Source organism: Trachurus japonicus, chromosome 1 (genome assembly GCF_045865225.1).
Source record: "Trachurus japonicus isolate A0001 chromosome 1, Traja_1.0".
NCBI classification, from domain to species: domain Eukaryota; kingdom Metazoa; phylum Chordata; class Actinopteri; order Carangiformes; family Carangidae; genus Trachurus; species Trachurus japonicus.
The window spans coordinates 23,759,404-23,776,241 of record NC_140907.1 but is presented as its reverse complement, the minus strand read 5'-3'; the positions used below and the strand labels follow the sequence as shown (position 1 = coordinate 23,776,241).

At 39.3% G+C, this 16,838-nt stretch overlaps 1 protein-coding gene across 2 annotated transcripts in view; it reads right to left on the bottom strand.

Moving 5' to 3' along the window:
* herc3 (HECT and RLD domain containing E3 ubiquitin protein ligase 3) overlaps positions 1–16,838 on the bottom strand; it is a 28,759-nt gene that overhangs the window by 7,070 nt on the left and 4,851 nt on the right. For both annotated transcript variants that reach the window (XM_085781278.1, XM_085781268.1), the window contains 17 exons: positions 16,490–16,711; positions 16,182–16,273; positions 15,848–15,978; positions 15,303–15,454; positions 14,551–14,624; positions 13,719–13,843; positions 13,478–13,537; positions 10,980–11,091; positions 9,752–9,941; positions 8,406–8,569; positions 7,397–7,510; positions 7,028–7,051; positions 6,839–6,937; positions 5,233–5,403; positions 5,000–5,143; positions 3,019–3,185; positions 2,108–2,174 (listed from right to left, as the gene is read on the bottom strand). In XM_085781278.1, coding sequence (XP_085637404.1) covers positions 2,108–2,174; positions 3,019–3,185; positions 5,000–5,143; positions 5,233–5,403; positions 6,839–6,937; positions 7,028–7,051; positions 7,397–7,510; positions 8,406–8,569; positions 9,752–9,941; positions 10,980–11,091; positions 13,478–13,537; positions 13,719–13,843; positions 14,551–14,624; positions 15,303–15,454; positions 15,848–15,978; positions 16,182–16,273; positions 16,490–16,711 — 2,108 coding nt within the window. The remainder of the gene's footprint in view (positions 1–2,107; positions 2,175–3,018; positions 3,186–4,999; positions 5,144–5,232; positions 5,404–6,838; positions 6,938–7,027; positions 7,052–7,396; positions 7,511–8,405; positions 8,570–9,751; positions 9,942–10,979; positions 11,092–13,477; positions 13,538–13,718; positions 13,844–14,550; positions 14,625–15,302; positions 15,455–15,847; positions 15,979–16,181; positions 16,274–16,489; positions 16,712–16,838) is intronic.

Here is a 16,838-nt window from a genome sequence, read left to right as displayed (position 1 = left end):
TAGAGTTGGAAAGACTAAACGTCTGAACTTAAATTCATGAGAAAAATATAAATTGTTGGAGATGTTTACATCAAAAGTATAAAAGAATTGAGAGGCTGATGAATTTGAGCTGAAAACCTGTGTGTGTGTGTGTGAGTCTGACGGTCTCTCTGTCTGCGTGTACATGTGCAGAAAGTAAAACTGATAAGCGCCACAGAACTCCTCTCTCCCTAATGATCTGATTGATTGGCAGCCTGCCCTCAGAAGTTGCCATGACGACTACCATGCTTACATTTTACTGTGTGGAACAGTGTTGTGTTTGTGTGTTTGTCTGTTTGTGTATGTGTGTGTGTGTGACTGTGTGTGAGCGTCTGTGTGTGTCTGTCTGTGTGAGTGTGATGCCTGTGTTTGTGCGTGGACATCCTCTGTCAGTCTGGTTTATCATGTGTGTGTGTGGGGCTGTGTTTAAAAACATCTTAACGAGCGGCCAGGCTGCACCTGACCTGTTCTATTAATAGACTTTGATAACGAGCTGGCCCCAACAGACACAGAGCAGAGCAGAGCAGAGCAGAGAGATTTGTGCTCTGAGCAGCTTCCCAAAACAGCCCAGAAAAAGAGAACCGTAACTCTGATCAGAATGTGACTACTGGGCAAGGAGACCTTCCTGAGCACATTGATGTGCATTAAATGTTTGTAGGGCAAAAACTTTTCTCAGGGTCGCAAAAAGGGGGGCATTTCTGCTTTTCTAAAAATCAGCTCCTACTTTTCTATTGAAGTCGATGAGCCACTGGAGCGGGTCTAGCTGGACAATTAGGCTCATAATTCTGTAAGTCTGTCTGCTGTTTTGAGCACATTAAATGAGACACAACAAGTGTGGCTACAAACCGGTGAGGAAATCATGTGTCTAGAGTTTAATTTGTGGCCGTGCTGGCAATTTATCCAGAAAAAATCCTGAATGTTTTTTCGATCCCTCTCACTCTAACGATGATGTCACTCACTCTGACCCAACCCCATACACACTCATTGAAAAGTGTGAAATTTGTCAGAAATCCTCATGTGCTTTTAAAGGATTTATCTCAAAAACGGTACAAGCTATGAAAAAGTTGTAAATACAGGATAAATACATTGGAAGTTTGTCTACAGCTCAGAATTTGAATGAAGTCTCTAGCTGAAAGTATGTGGACGCTTTAAAGGCTGAAAGAAGTAAGAAGATTTGAAGAGTTTCAAGACTGTTCCAATGCATTCTCTATGGGGAAAAAAAAATCAGAAATAGTTGAATATTGCAAAAAGTATGAATAGTTGAAAAGAGAAAAGACATAGCACACCTGTCCCGAAAAGGCTGAACATTTTGATATTTGAATTGTTGAAATAGCACAAAGTATGAAGGACTAGTTACATGACGAAGAAAGGCAGAAAATGGCCGAACCGAATAACAATAGTGTGAATGCTGGAAGCATTCACACTATTGAGTAATGAGTAAATAAATGAATACCAGAACAAATCCTATAAAATAACTAGATGAGTAACAAGTATTCATGTAATTAATTCAACTTTAATTATAGCAATTTGGTATTAGTATAAATATTGTTGATTCTTTGGACCAGATCAGAGTGAAATTACATGGTGGCCCCCACCTGCTGCTGTAAATTAGATTCATAAGTGAATTACATGAGAGTTAATCCACAGCAGAAAATAATCCTCAACAAATTTGACTTTTTACTCCTGTGTCAAGCTCTCAGCTGATTATTTCACCCCAAAATGGATGAAAGTGTGTGTGTGTGTGAGGAGAGGAGTGTGCTTTTATTCTGATAGACAAAGAGCAAATGACATGCAGCAAAGGGCCATGAGTCGGGCTTAAACCCATGGCTGCTTTGATAAGGACTAGGTCCATGATGTGGTACAAACTCTACAAGGTGAGACACAGAGGCGCCCATGTGACGCGTTTTTTAAATCTTCTGTATTAGTGGGTTTGAGACTCAAGAGCCAGAGACAGAACAGAGGAGTCACAAAAAACCACAAAGAGACAAACTTCCACAGTTTTGGCTTCGGTCTGTTCGTCTGACAATAAGAAAAACATAGAACAACCTCATCCTTTAACGCTGCATAAGAAATGGAAAGTCATGCTCACAGCAAAGTTGAGAAGGAACGTCTCCTCCACATCAGCTCCTTCATAGTCTAGAAGTTGCTGCAGGCTCCTGCAGAGAATAAAGAGCAGAGTAACGAAAGTACGTCACTAATGACACAATATCTGCTACTGGTCATTACATCCACCTGCCATCCTGGGTTAAATATGAAAATCACGGTTTAAACATGCAGTGAACATCAACACCATCTATTAGATTTGATGTTAAGTTGATGTTTTGATACATTTTCTAATAATAGGAAATGACTCAAAGGGAGTGTTGTGTTAGGTTTTCCTGCAAATACCATGTGGGATATTTACCACCAAAACACAGGAAACATGGAAAGAGGACAAGTGGGCTGGCAAAGGAAGCGCCAATTAGCCCAAGAGGATGCAGTATTATTGTCTGACAAATGAAGCATAACAACTGGGTTGAGGTCATTGTATTTGAAAATACTGAAGAGACAACACCAATGAAGTAAAAAAAAAAAAAAACAACAACCTCAGAGAGCTTTGTGTATTTTACACAGTTATTTAAACAACGTCTTATCTCCTTCTTGTTGGTGTGCTGACCTTTAGTAACAGCTCAAACCTTCACGCCAGCCAAAATAAAAGCGTAGCATCTGTAATGTTTTTCCACATGATGTTCCTCTGAGGCCGTGTTGTCTCTAATAGCAACACAATACTTGTAGCTTTCAAAGTAATAACATAAAAATCAATAGTCAGCTGCAGACAATTAGGCACTGAGGGGAAACGCTGACCCTTCCTGCTGCTAATTCAATAAAGAGACATTCCCCAGTGACGGCCAATTTCACCGCTGCTTGAAGAAGAAAAAAAAAAAAAACACTGCTTATGTAAGTAAGTGACACTTTGTTGCACAATGTTGTTGTGTTTGAGCACTACAGTGGTTCGGTTACCTGGCCTCAGTGGGGGAGAGCTCCTTAAAGTCGTCCAGTACTGGTAACACGTCGAGCAGCTTCTTATAGAGAACCAGGGGGAAGTGGAGGTCGACCACCGTGGCGTTGTAGATGGCCAGACCACAGATGATACCGATCAGGTGAAACCAGTTCTGCTCCACGAAGCACTGCAGACACAGGGAGGTAAATTATTATTATCATGATTATCATAAAAAGTGTGTGCAATTATCATTATTGCAGCTGTACCCATCCCACATCTAACAAAACAATTGAACTTATAACATCTTAAGCTTACAAACATTAGGGAAAAATCACTATACACCATTCACTATTCATGAATGAGAAAAAAAAATGATGATGATAATGATTTTTTAGCTGATAAATATTGCCAACTACTGCGCCTGTTGCCAAAACACTGAAATAAAACAAGATTAAATCATTCAATCCAGTTCAAAGTCTCAAAAACTGAATGTTTATAAATTTAATTTACATTTAAATTTGAATTTCTATGTATAAAATATTTCATTGTTCTGTGAAATCTCTAAAAATTCAATTAAATTGAGTTCATTAAACAATCAAGGGGTTCTACAGATATAAAAAGACGTGACCTTGCATTGACACGTCATTGAAAAAGCTGCTGACTCACAGTGATTTCACTGAAATAACTCAAATGGTTATTAGAGCTGAACGCGTTCCCTCATAGTGGTGAGTGTTTTGTAAACCACGCCGTCCCCGCTGACACTCGGTGTTGGTATGTATGATGCCAGCGACAGTGGCTCATCATGGAAAATACAGCTGTAGGTTGAATTAAAGCCACAGTCTGGAAATCCATTATAAGCTTTAGTGCTACCAAGCATTTAAAAAAAGTAAAACAATAGCATGTTAAAACGCTTCCAAACCAAACACACAAACAGACAGAAGGTCGTCTGAGTTACTGACAGACTGTCTCCAAACTGCACTTTAGGTAACAGATGGAAAAGCTGTCATGTGAAAAACTTTCCAGGTGCCTTATCTCCAACTCGCTGTCGAACTCTGCAACACTGCCGCTCAGTCACAGCAAGTGGAAGTGAGTTGACCACACAACCTTGGCTGGTGAAAAAATGCTCTTTATAGTTCAATATCTTCTTAAACAGTGCTGAGACTACCACTATCACCAAGTCTCAATAAATATAGTCATATAAATCACTTTATGATGACAAATAATACTAATAAAGATAGAGGATATACAACATCTGAGACTGGACTACCTCTTATACCTGTTACTACCTATTCTAGTCAACAGGCTTCACAAAACTCATCTGTTTCTAGTAATCACTTTCTTTCTTATTATATATGAACAACTCTAAGTTAAAACAGCAATACCACAAAGTAAAAACACACAATTCATGATATTCGCTAAAATATCACAATAAAAGTACCCATGATAATTAATGACGCAGCCATCTGGTTATATACGTAAATACCGGTATGTATATATTTACTTATATGCTAATATTGTATTATAAGTGATCACATGTAAACAGAGTTTTTATGTTGAAGTTGGTCAAATTATTTTTATATTATTAATTATTATTTATTACTATTAGTATTATTATTATTACAGAGACAAACAACATCATTCATGCACTACTAGTGGCCAGTCAACCTAAGCACTCTGTGCTACGTTTTTAATGTATGAAAAGTGTTTTTGGACAGTGGTACACGGAGACCACCCATGCAGACACGGGGAGAACATGAAAAGCCCCTTCCCCGTGAATTGAAGCCCAACCCCCTCGCGGGGAGGCGAGAGTGATAACCACCACACCACCGTGGCACCATCATATTATCATATAGAAATAAATGCTATATAATCAAATGTGATCTACAACAATGCAATCTGCAACAATGCTGTAGATGATAAGTAAAGGAAGTGAGTTAAAGTAATTTCAATGTTTGTTTGTTTTTTACTCCATTAATAATTTATTGTTGCACATCAACTCACTTTGTCTGAGAACCACAGCAGGTTGGACTCCTTGTAATGAGTGAACATCCCATAAACAGGATCCATCAGCTCCTTCAACAGCAGCAGGAAGAACTCTTTCGTCACTCCACCAGCGTCTACGGCCTCCTCCCCGTCAAAGATCACCTGGACGGAGGACAGAGAGGACGATGAAGACGATGAAGACTGGACTCTTATTAAAACGACCACACTGCAGCGACCTCCAGAAGCTTTACCTTGAGCGGTTTCTTGAGGTCCACGTCAGAGTACATGGTGAGCTCTCGCAGGGTGTCACTGACCAAATGGTCCCTGCGCACGTGGAGGACCAGGTACGGGTTCCTGGCGAGGTGCGGTTCCAGTGTGAGCAGCATGAAGACATTGTGTAGGTTTGCACCGCTTACCGCCATCTTGGTAAGAAATAATATTTTTTTTAAAAATTAGTGGCAAATTTTGGCAATTCTGAGTAACAAACAGGAGAATAGGAAGACAAGACAGTTGGCATCATAATGTTCATTTTGCACCAGTTGAGGCTCAAATCTGCAACTTTTGGAACCAAAGACCGTCGTCTATCGCTCTGAGCTAATTGGCAAGTGGCAGTCCAACAGTAGCTTCACAAACTGAGTAAGCCATTCACTGTCGTGCAGGCAGATTTGAAACCACTGTAAAAAAAAAAAAATCCAGTTATCAAGACAAAAATCTGAAAATACACATATTGCATCTAGACAGTATGGAGATGTTGGTAATTTGTTATTTAAAATGACTGATTTGCGCCATAAGTGAATAACTGATGTTTAAATATGCCATTCTTGCATTGACTTCAATGGTTCACATGAGAGAAAAATTCAAAATGCTGTGAAAAATACAGTTTGAGATAAAATTTTGGAATTTGCCACACACATCATCTACCATGATTTCAAAATGTTATCCATTTTTTTCATGAACGCTGAAAATGTATTTAGTAAGAATTTGCAGGTACATGTTTACAGTACAGTTTACACTCAAACATTTTGATGCACTGTAGGCTCAATTTTTGATGAATCAAAAATCCGAGAAACAAGTTTTGTGGAGGACAGTCTGAAAATGCTCTGTAGCAAGTTTGGTGACAATTGAGCAAAAATTGTGGGAGGAGATGATGGACTTCATCATTTGTAATGAGTTTAAGTGGACAAAAGTTTTAGCAGTATTGAGTCGACAATTTGGTGAAAGTTGAAGAACTCGAGAGTTGAGTAAATCTGGTATGGGGTCGGACATTTCTGTAAAGTTTGGTGAGTTTTCGCCCATGGGAAGTATGAATTCCTCGGAAGAAGAAGAAGAATACCTAGGAATATAATAGCAGAATCACTGCCTTGTGGTTTTTATTATGCCTCCACCAAACAGCCAAAGTTGCAGGAAATACAGTCACAATCTCCCCTTCCTGAGATACAGTACTGAAGAATGGCCAGAAGTGTTTTGCAGAACAATGTGATGTCACAATGAAGTTGACCTTTGAGCATTTGGATATAAAATATCATCACTTCATCCTTTTTTCCTCATTGTATTTGTGTTAGTTAGTGCACTAATTCAGGAGTCCAAGCCAAGAATTAGTTTGAATGTGTTTGAGGTCACAGTGACCTTTGACCTTTGCCCACCAAAATCAAATCAGTTCATCCTTTAATTTGAGGAAATTCCCCGAAGGCATTACTGGGATATTGCAATCACGAGGCAAAAGAAACAGACAAACATGTATTGTAGCGGCACTGTGATGTTCATATTTGACCTTTGACCACTAAAATCTAATCAGGTCATCCATAAGAGAACAGTTCAGTAAAACCAAACTCTGTCTTTCATATCAGCAGCCAGTACCTGCATTTGCAGTTCAGCATCTGTTTGCAGCATGGTTGTCTTGGCTTGGGCGTTCAGTATGAACGGGTAGGCACATAGGTTCACTGAGGGAAAGTCAGTCTGCAGGGAATATACAAAAATAACATTAAAAAAAACATTTGATCTAATGTCCAATTTTAGATTTTTATAGTTAATCTTAAATTTCAGTACCTGTGAAGGAGATGATCCCACTTTCTAAAAAACAAAATGAGAGAGAAAGTCATGTAATTTGACCCGAGTTGCATAATAATAAAGTTCCAGAGCAGCAGCGTAATCAGATAAATATTTACTCAAATGTCCAATGAGTGATGGAGAAAAGTCTTAGATGGCAACAAGTGAGTAGCGGACACACCCACAGGCAGTTATGAAAAGCATTCCTCACCGTCCCTGCAGACGCTGTCACTGACATGAGTTAAGAGCAGTGCGGTTGCATCACACACGAAGGGCTGCGAGTGTGTGTGTGTGTGTGTGTGTGCAGAATCAGCAGATGTAACAAGTAACAAGAAAGTGTGATATTATCTGGGATTTTCAGTCACTCACAATTTCAGCTTTACTCAGAAACCATTTGAGGTAGTCTTCCTGGATGTCCACCAGGCTGCTGATGTCGGGGATATAAAAGCGGTTGTACTCCACATGGTGGGCCTTTAAGTTTACCTGGGACACATGAAACAAACACCTCACATTACCTCAGCAGCAGGTACTGTACCAACAACCATTTGACCAGGACAAACACAAGAGACGGTTCTTAACAGCGTCATATGAACAGTTTATACATAAAATAAATGGTAAGATGGACACATATACGGAAATCTGGGACCCATTTCTAACAACAACTTTAATCCAGGACTTTATTAATGTTTAGTAAAATTACTTTTGAGTGCATTTTATTCGATTGACGGCCGAGCACAGGGTTTGGGGTGGGGGAGATATAAGGTTCCTTCTTGATCCTTTACTAGTACAGTCTTTTTTCTTCTTTTTTCTACACAGTTCAGAGATGCATACTGTCTAGGGGTGTCACAATTACTTGTTTTCACAATTAATTGCGGTATTAAACAGCAATTAAATTAATTAATCGTAAAGATTCTTAAATACCGTCACTTTCCAAAAAAGATTACGTTGTAAACACAGAGGCAGATGTGCACAAAAGTTAAGGTAAATGTCAGAAATACTTGTCCATTTACCTAAACATAACATACATAATTTAATTTTACACATTTGTGAAATTAATTAATGCATAATAATCGTGATAATCGTAACGCTGTGATTATTTCTCTGACAATGATCGTACAAAGAAAATCTATAATCGTGACATCCCTAATAGCATCTACACTGATTACACATGGAAGTATGTTTGTACTCTTGAGTGTGTTTTTCTTTAAATGTGACGTTTGAGAGTGACATTTATGCTTTCTGTAAATGTTGTGCTTTTGGTATTTTGTTATTATTGTGTGAGGGATCTGACAATAAAGTGTAATAAAGTGTAATCTTAATAAATATTCGATATGTATCTTGTTTGCAGGAGCCGCCGTACATTAACCTTCGTAAATACCTTGTGGAGTTTTTCCAGCAACCTTAACGTGGCGAGAAAGTAGTTCTCGTAGAACACCGGTACGAGCAGCGTCTTTCCTCCCGTCAGCATGAACACGATGATGCTCTTGTACATGTCGACCATTTTGGTGAACACGTTGCCGTCCACAAAACACCACCAGTTGTCTGCAGGGACACAGAAAAGAAGATTTCATAAATGATGTGCATTTTTGTATATACAGCTCTGGAAAAAATAAAGAGACCACTCCAAAATGTTCTTAATAAATCAGCTTCTCTACATGCATGGCAGCTATCGATTCCAGTGTCTATTGAACTCCAACATAAGCACACCTCACTCTACTTAGCTGATCACCTGAACCAAATCATATTTAATGAGGAAGAAAGATTATAAATAAATACATTTAAAAAACACTGTTGCGATTAAAAATTGGGATTATTCCACCAATTTTGATTTTTAAACTCTTCCTAAGTTTAAAAAGTAGTGTTGTGTTTTTTTAAAGTGAATATGAACTTGTTTTCTTTGCATTATACAAGGTCTGAAAACACCAGAACGTATTATGTGATTTTGACCTGTTGCCATTTTCTGCAAATAAATGCTCTAAATGACAATAATTTTATTTCCAATTTGGGAGAATTTTTTTCAGTATATCCACAAGTTTCCGAACGTCATCTATGGTCAAAACTGGCTTCCGGTTTGCCGGTTTGGTGGAATTTTACGTTTACGTTTCCATGGTTTTCAGTCGTTGTCATAGTTGCGGTAAATGCATGGATCTATTAACGCTGGCTTTTAACACAGATGTCAATTTGTGTGATATCCACTGTTAAAAGCTGGTTTGATGATCCATGCATTTTACAGATTTTCATTGAAAAAAAAAAAAAAAAGAAATCCATGCATTTACCGCGACTACCGAAACCATGGAAACGTAAACATAAAATTCCACCGGAAGAGCAAAACCGGCAAAACAGGCTACGTTTTTGACGTTCGGAAAAAGGTGGATAGAATGAAACAAAAGCGTTCATTTTACTCAAACACATACCTATGAATAGTAAAACCAGAGGAACTGATCATTTTGAAGTGGTCTCTTAATTTTTTCCAGAGCTGTATTTTCTTTAATGATTTGTTTAAATTGTATTTCAATTATTAGTCCTTGGGATGACAACGCTAAGCACAGGGGATGTGGACATGGATGAGGACTCTATAAAGAATGATGCGGCCATGACATCCCACGGTGCAGCTCGCTGTTACATAACGTGATGTTCTGTGTTACCGGAGCTACCAGCGGTCGATTTCAAGTGGCTTGATAGGTGTGAAAAAACACTTCTAGAGTGTGCATTCATGTATGATACCCAATACTTTGCTGGGGTTGGCGTCTAGCCGCAGGATGGCCATCGCCAGCGGGATAGTGAGGCGGATGTAGTTCTTTGAATCCTGCAGGGCCGGATACTCGGACAGGATGAGGTAGATCCTCATGGCCTCGACGTCGGGAGGAGAGTGCGGCAGCTGAGGGATCAACAGACTCTCAAAACTCTTGGTGGCCTAAACAGAGAGTCAGACACATGTTTCTTCTTTTAATTATGGCCCATGAAGCGACAGTTGGCTTTATACAACTCTGAAATATTTGACAGTGAAGAGAGACATTTCTGGGATGTTTTCCGACTCTCAAACAACTTGGGAACAACTTAAATCTAGGCAGCAGGAGTAAAATATCAGTGACTAAATTTTGGGAGAGGCTTTTAGTGGTTTGGAACATGGCCCCGTTCTACAAACAGATTATAATTCACGTTGGACTGAGATACACAAATCCCAAACCTAACATTACTGAGCTAATGTTAGAGGTTATGACTAAGTCTTGAGTTCTGTGCCATTGGTTTGTGGCAGAACTTGATGTTCTTTCAGAGAAAGCACAAAATTCACATACGAGATGCATGAGTCTTTTTGCTGCTGCGTAACATCCCAATCTTCCAGATTTAGCTGCTTCGTTATGGCAACCAAAACCCAGACTGCAAGCTCATTTGAGTCACCTCTCAATATCAAAGTTTTTTTCTTTTCTTTTTTGTCGACATCTACTCAGAGGCTCAGGTCTGCACCAAAAGATGTTTTTTTTTCTTGCATCTGTTGAATATCATTTGTGTGCATCTCTGTTGTACGACTATGCATTTACATTGAGTCATAAAGTTATGTTGTGACACATTTCACCTGAAAAGTCAATAATATTTTAATCAAATGAGCAGCCCTACGGTACGTCATTATTACGTTTGATGAGAGATCCAGAGAGGAGTGGGATTGTTTGAGCAGGAAAACAAATGGACTGCTGAGCAACAGTGGGTTTGTTGTGTTTCAAATGGACTTTTCATTTGTAAAATGAAATGTTGACGGTTGTTTGTGTTATTCTATCTTTCCAAATGCATGTCATTACTTGAAACTTTAGGCGTAATGGACATCAAAGTGACATGGTATTTCTGCATAAGGTCTGGCACATTATCAACACAGCCAGCTCGTTGATGACCTTGAAATACAACTATTATTACCTCGCACACATGTACATGTGTGTGTAAACAGACTATTAGCCTGTACCTGCTCCAGAAGTCCAGAGAAAGCCGGTTTGCTGAGCGTCTCAAATAGTATTCTGACAGAGTTGAGATCGATGCCTGGGATCTTTGGGTTGGTTTTGAAGTGGGTATCATCACTAAGGAAGCAAACAAATATGACATGATTAGCTGGGACATCTACGATGTTTTGAGTGATCCTTCACAGGATAGAAATAGGCCAGAGCTCCGATTCAGGGACTTTGTGCTAAAGCCTTGATGTTGCTTTGGATTAAACGTCAGTCTATTCCAACCCATCATGAGGCAGGTCACAATGGTAGATGCGCTTATTCTCGACACATCACGAGCAATAGTTAGATGGATGCTCAGCCCTGGGGGTATTTAAGACAATCCCTAAGCAGATCTCTTCCTCAGCCAAGTGGACATTAACACACACACACACACACACACAGACCCAGCATCACCTCCACAAAACCAACAAAACCCTGAGCGTGAAGGACGGCTACTATTTACAGTGTAAGCCCTTACATTCTTACAGCACATGGTTATATTTAGCCGTTACACAAATACAACAGGTCTGATCTCGTGGAGACTGTTTGCCAAACAAAAAAACCCTGATGCAGATAATAGAGCCTACGTGATGCATCCCCATGAACTGTGTGAGCGAGAGCAATGACCCACTTTGTTTCAGAGAAGTCGTGCGATGCCACTGTCACTTACACTGTGCAGGCGCAAACAAATCCAGACCACAACAACAACAAAGTTCATCTGGGACTCGATGTGTATGGATCCACACTGAAGGGGTTGGTTTGATGAGGTTCATGATAATAACCTGATAATATAATAATCATGATGGTCTCTCTCTTTTAGAAGCAGTTGTCAATTATTTTGTCTATCTAATATTTAATCCTGTTTGTCCAGGAATTTGTTTTCAGCTTCTCGGCACGTGTCCGTATCCATTTACTTCATTTTGGTTTCAGGTTTTCAGGTTCAGCCTTTTAATGAGTCATGGTGGATAAAAAATCGATTCAAACTAAATCAACCACCCCACTGCTCCTGGCCTCTTGTTCTCACATGTCACAAGTTGTGGAGTAAATATTCAGATCTTTAACTACAGGAAAAATAACAAAATCATATCACAATAAAATACTAAAATCATATTATAATTTGATACATACGTTACTTTAATGTTGCAGTTGGTAAAGGTGGGGGTCTTTTGAAAAGCTACATTTAATAATAACAATAATACATCATAATTCACTGGGTTTCTTATGAATAAATTACAATTTGCCTCTGAACTGAAGCATAAAGTGACAAAGTGGAATTACTCCAGTGAAGACGAGTACTTCTTTAGTACAGTTCTCAAGTAAACGTAGTTACTTTCAAGGGATATCCGGTGGTTATCGGTGAGTTTCAGTTGTTTCCAGACAGCACAGTATTAAGCCGTTCACACCGTCTCTGTCTCCTAGCATCCATTTTCCACCCTGATGTCTCAGGTTAATGACACGATAAGAATCTGCTGATGACTTTTGTACTAAAGAGCCATCACACCTCCACACAGGCTGATGGTCAGGAGGAATCTGGAGAAACCGAACCCGCTACGGCGTCACCAGCCCTGAGGGTCAGCATGTTTTGTTGGATAAGATGACATACCACGAGTATGTGTATGTGTGTGTGTGTGTGTATGTGTGTGTGTGTGTGTGTGTGTGACAAGCACAGTAAGTTCAGTAAGTGGACCCTGTGAGTTCCTTGGTCAATCAGTTCCCAGGAGTCTTGTTTACATATGAGCCATGCGATCTTGCTCATTTACATAATATTTATTCATTTCCTATTTAATTGGGGTGAACGATCTGAATGTCAAGCCAGTAGCTGCATGCCGACACTGTGGCATGAACGCCACTAATAAAACTCGTATGGATCAATTTAAGTCACATTCTTGTAGCGCTTAAGTACGATGAGATAGTTTCCTCCCTTGCACCAGCTTGAATTTGTAGTGACCTACTGTGTGCTTGAAAACTGTGGCAATCCTTTAATTTTCACGTTAAGCATGGCTGCAGCTCGTACTGTCTGTCACCCGCCAAGTCTAAAGATCATCCTATATGTGCTGTGCTATTTTTGACGGAGCATACGGTGGAAGTACAGACCAGGTGCACGTAGATAAATTATCTCCAAAATCAGGACAACCCCTCTCCATATGCTTTGCAATTGTCTAGTTGAGTCTTAAACACATTTTGCAACCAGTCCACAAAAAAAACTCAAGCCAGCTGTTGTCACAGCTCACCAAAATACATGAGATTCAGTGTAATTACCTTGATTAAATCTTGCGTAATCACCATGGGGCTGTTAGCTGTTGTTTCATATCTCCTCTTCATTTATTCAGCTCTTACTTGCAGTACATTTTTTTGTGGTTTATCCTTTTAACCATTTGATGCAGTTAATTTTTTTGTCTTTTGTTTTCTTCATTTCATTTCAAACCTTTGCATTAATAGTTAGCATTATGCATTGTGTGATGTGAGACAACCTCACCTTTGGTCCAAGAAGCTGGCGTTCCAACAAGCCGTAGAGGAGAGCTGAACTATAATGTCACTGAGCAAAAAACACAGAGCACAATAAGAGTCAACTGAATCAGTAACTACAGAGAAACATAATATGTTTTAACAAAATTAAATATTAAATGTGTATATCTAGAAACAGTAACATAACTTTGATGGAAAAAAGAACAATACAGTATTGTATTTCAAATAATAATTTCTTAATCATGACTTACTTTGTGACACTTGAATCTGTGCTGTACATCAGCTTTAACCTCCAAGAATTTAACTGTTCATAATTGATTGGGGAGAGGCTTTTACTGATATTAATCACCCTGAAGTCCTCTGAGGGGATCGAGCCCTGCAACGGAAGAAGATAAACAGAGATGACATGAACAGCACTGGGAGATTGTTTGTAGTGGCACTTCCGCTGTGTGTGGTACGGCTCGGTGCTGAGACAGTCTGGGTTGTGTCTCTTTCCTCCGTGAAGATAAAACAAATGGGCCACGCCAGGGGGCTAAATATTTGAGCGTGTGTTATGTCTTTATCTGTGCAGATTCCTGGTAATTTGCTCAATATTTATAGCAGACGTTCACACTGTTTGCAGAACAACTCCCATATAAGACCATGACAAAGCTTTGACATGAATGCCGCCCTGTGGTGAAATGTGGAAAGTGTTTTGTTTCTTGTTTTTTTGCTGGAGTTTAAATGGACAGATATGAGCTTTTAGGATTAATAATATGTTTGCTATTTTATAAATCACACGCTTTGGGTTGAAATTATGATTTGTAAAGTGTTCCTTCGGTAATGTAACAAGAGTAAAACAAGGTCATTTGTGCATGTATATCATATGCATAGGCATCTCAACGTCAAAATGAACCCTTTATTCTGCTTACAGTATAAAAAACATTAATGTAAATTAATTTAAAATTAGTTTCTAACTAAACTGACTGAAAGAACTGAAGGGAATGATAGACATAAGCAGGGCTAACAGGACAATTATAGGCAAATATAATATATTAAAAGTTAAAACTGAAGCTGAGGAACAGTGATGATGACATTACATACCTGTTCATTAGCGTACAATAAGAAACTATGGTCTCCTCCACAGATGATTTTGGTCACAACATACTGTTTTGTGTCTAAGAAGAAGAGAAAGATAGGACATTTTGGCATTTGATAGCAGTGAAACAAATCATATGAACCAAAAAAATATATCACACCTTTAGAGAATCTTATATTGATAAACTGCATACAAGTGTTTTTTTTACGATCACATCCCAGGCTGAACATTTCTTTACATGTTGAGCTGAATTCAGATCACTCCAATACAACACACTGTTGTGGATATATAATCGAAGAGCTGGTTCATTTGTACAGTCACTCTCCTCCTGGCTTTTACTGCAGCCTGTTTTGTCAACAGTCTGCACATTCTTCTTTATAAACCACCCACATCTGAGCTGCCAGTGCAGCCAGACCTAACAGCCCAGCTGACCACCAGCATGACAACTCACTACTGTCTGAGTGGCTCTTAGAGAAACCATCTCACTGTGCTGTTATCAGTCCATTATGTCAATTATAAACTTCTGAATAGTGGCTCTTAGTTTTGAGTATTGTGAATATGATCTTTAAGGAATGGTCGACATATAAAGACACTGTGAAATTTTCACTCTATAAACTAATATTTTACAGTTTCCAATCAATAAATCATACATGATTTCTTAGTCTTCTAGTCTCAAAAGCGTATTGCTTGTACTTCCTATAGAACAAAAGCTATTGACTTCATTGTCTAAAGACGAAGCAATAGCTCTTATGCTTACCTGGTCTATGGAAATGTCCATTTATCAAACTGGTCTTAACGGGATATGGGCTTCTAGCATCGCCGAGTATTCCTGTGCCAAGCTGGCCATGGCTGTTGCAACCAAACGCATAAACTATGCCAGATGAAGGCACAAACGCCAACGTGTGGTGCCTGAAAAAAGAACATTTATATAAACAAGATATAAGTTGCAGAAGTTGCTCAAGAGAAAATACAACCAACGTTGATTAGAGTAAAATGTTTCTAGCTCATTATGCAATTTAATATATACACAAATAAATGAATCTTATAATGTTCAGTTTTTGTTGACACTGTATCAGGAAATTGTTGAGAGAGCATTTACTTTGGGGAACTATGTTATGCTGCTTGTATTAGACGACAAAGGAGAGAGACATACAACAAAGGTCTGTGGCTGGATTCAAACTGGGGACATTTGAGTTTATAGTTTGCATCTTAACCCTTGGACTAACAGGGAGGATGTAATTTATTGCATTTTGCAGTGGTGTGTTTCTTTCTAGAAAGTAAAACAGATTTGACAGACACTACCTGCCACAGGAGATCTGGGACACCTCGGTACCCATGAGCTCCAGCACTCGTCTGGGTAAAAGTTCATTATTGGTGGAGCCGTGACCCAGCTGACCCCACGAGCCATCTCCAAACGTAAACAAACCTCCATCCTGCCAGACAGACAGACATATGATAAGGGATTCTTTTCTTTTTTTTGTCTGGTGAGAGTCGCAATACAGAAGGAATCCTAATAATAGTATCTCAAACAGTTACTAAACAAGCTAACACATTTAATAAACATATTCAAATATGTCCAATGTGTGGCGAGCTCTGCAGTCAAATGCACTGCATATGGGTTTATCAGTATGCATACCTTTGTGAGTGCTGCTGTATGTTCATCTCCACAGCTGATGTAAACAACTTTTTGAGTTCTCAAAAACTTGATGTGGCATGGGACGGCACGATCTGAGGACAAAGACAAAAACAGGCAAGCAAGGTCATGCTGTTTTGTATTTCTACTTATTTGACATGTTTTTAGTATTCATGAAATTCTAGATTTTAATCTGACATTGTACGGGCAAGAGTGTTTCCATTAGTGTAAATAGTATTTTCTTATTTGCTACCATTTTGAAAACAACCCATTTCCTGTCGCAGCTTCTCCCCATCCAGCCATCCATTCACCTTGTTTATCATTGAGACCCAGTTGTCCCGCTCTGTTTTTGCCCCAGCCAAACACAGCTCCGGACAGGGACAGAGCGAAGCTGTGGTCTCCCCCGGCGGTTATCTGTGCCAGAGGAATTCCTGCCAGAGACTTGAGGGGATGAGGGAACAGCTTGCTGGGCTCTCCTTTCCCCAGGCCGAGCTGACCGCTGGTGTTCTGGCCCCACGTGAACAACTGGCCGTCTGAGAGAGAGGGGGGGGGGGGCATAGAATTGGTATCTACATATATAACACCATTAACTGCTACAAAGTACAAGCTAATATAGAATATTTTGGGGGATCTGTCATAGTGTCTGGATTTTTCAGTCTT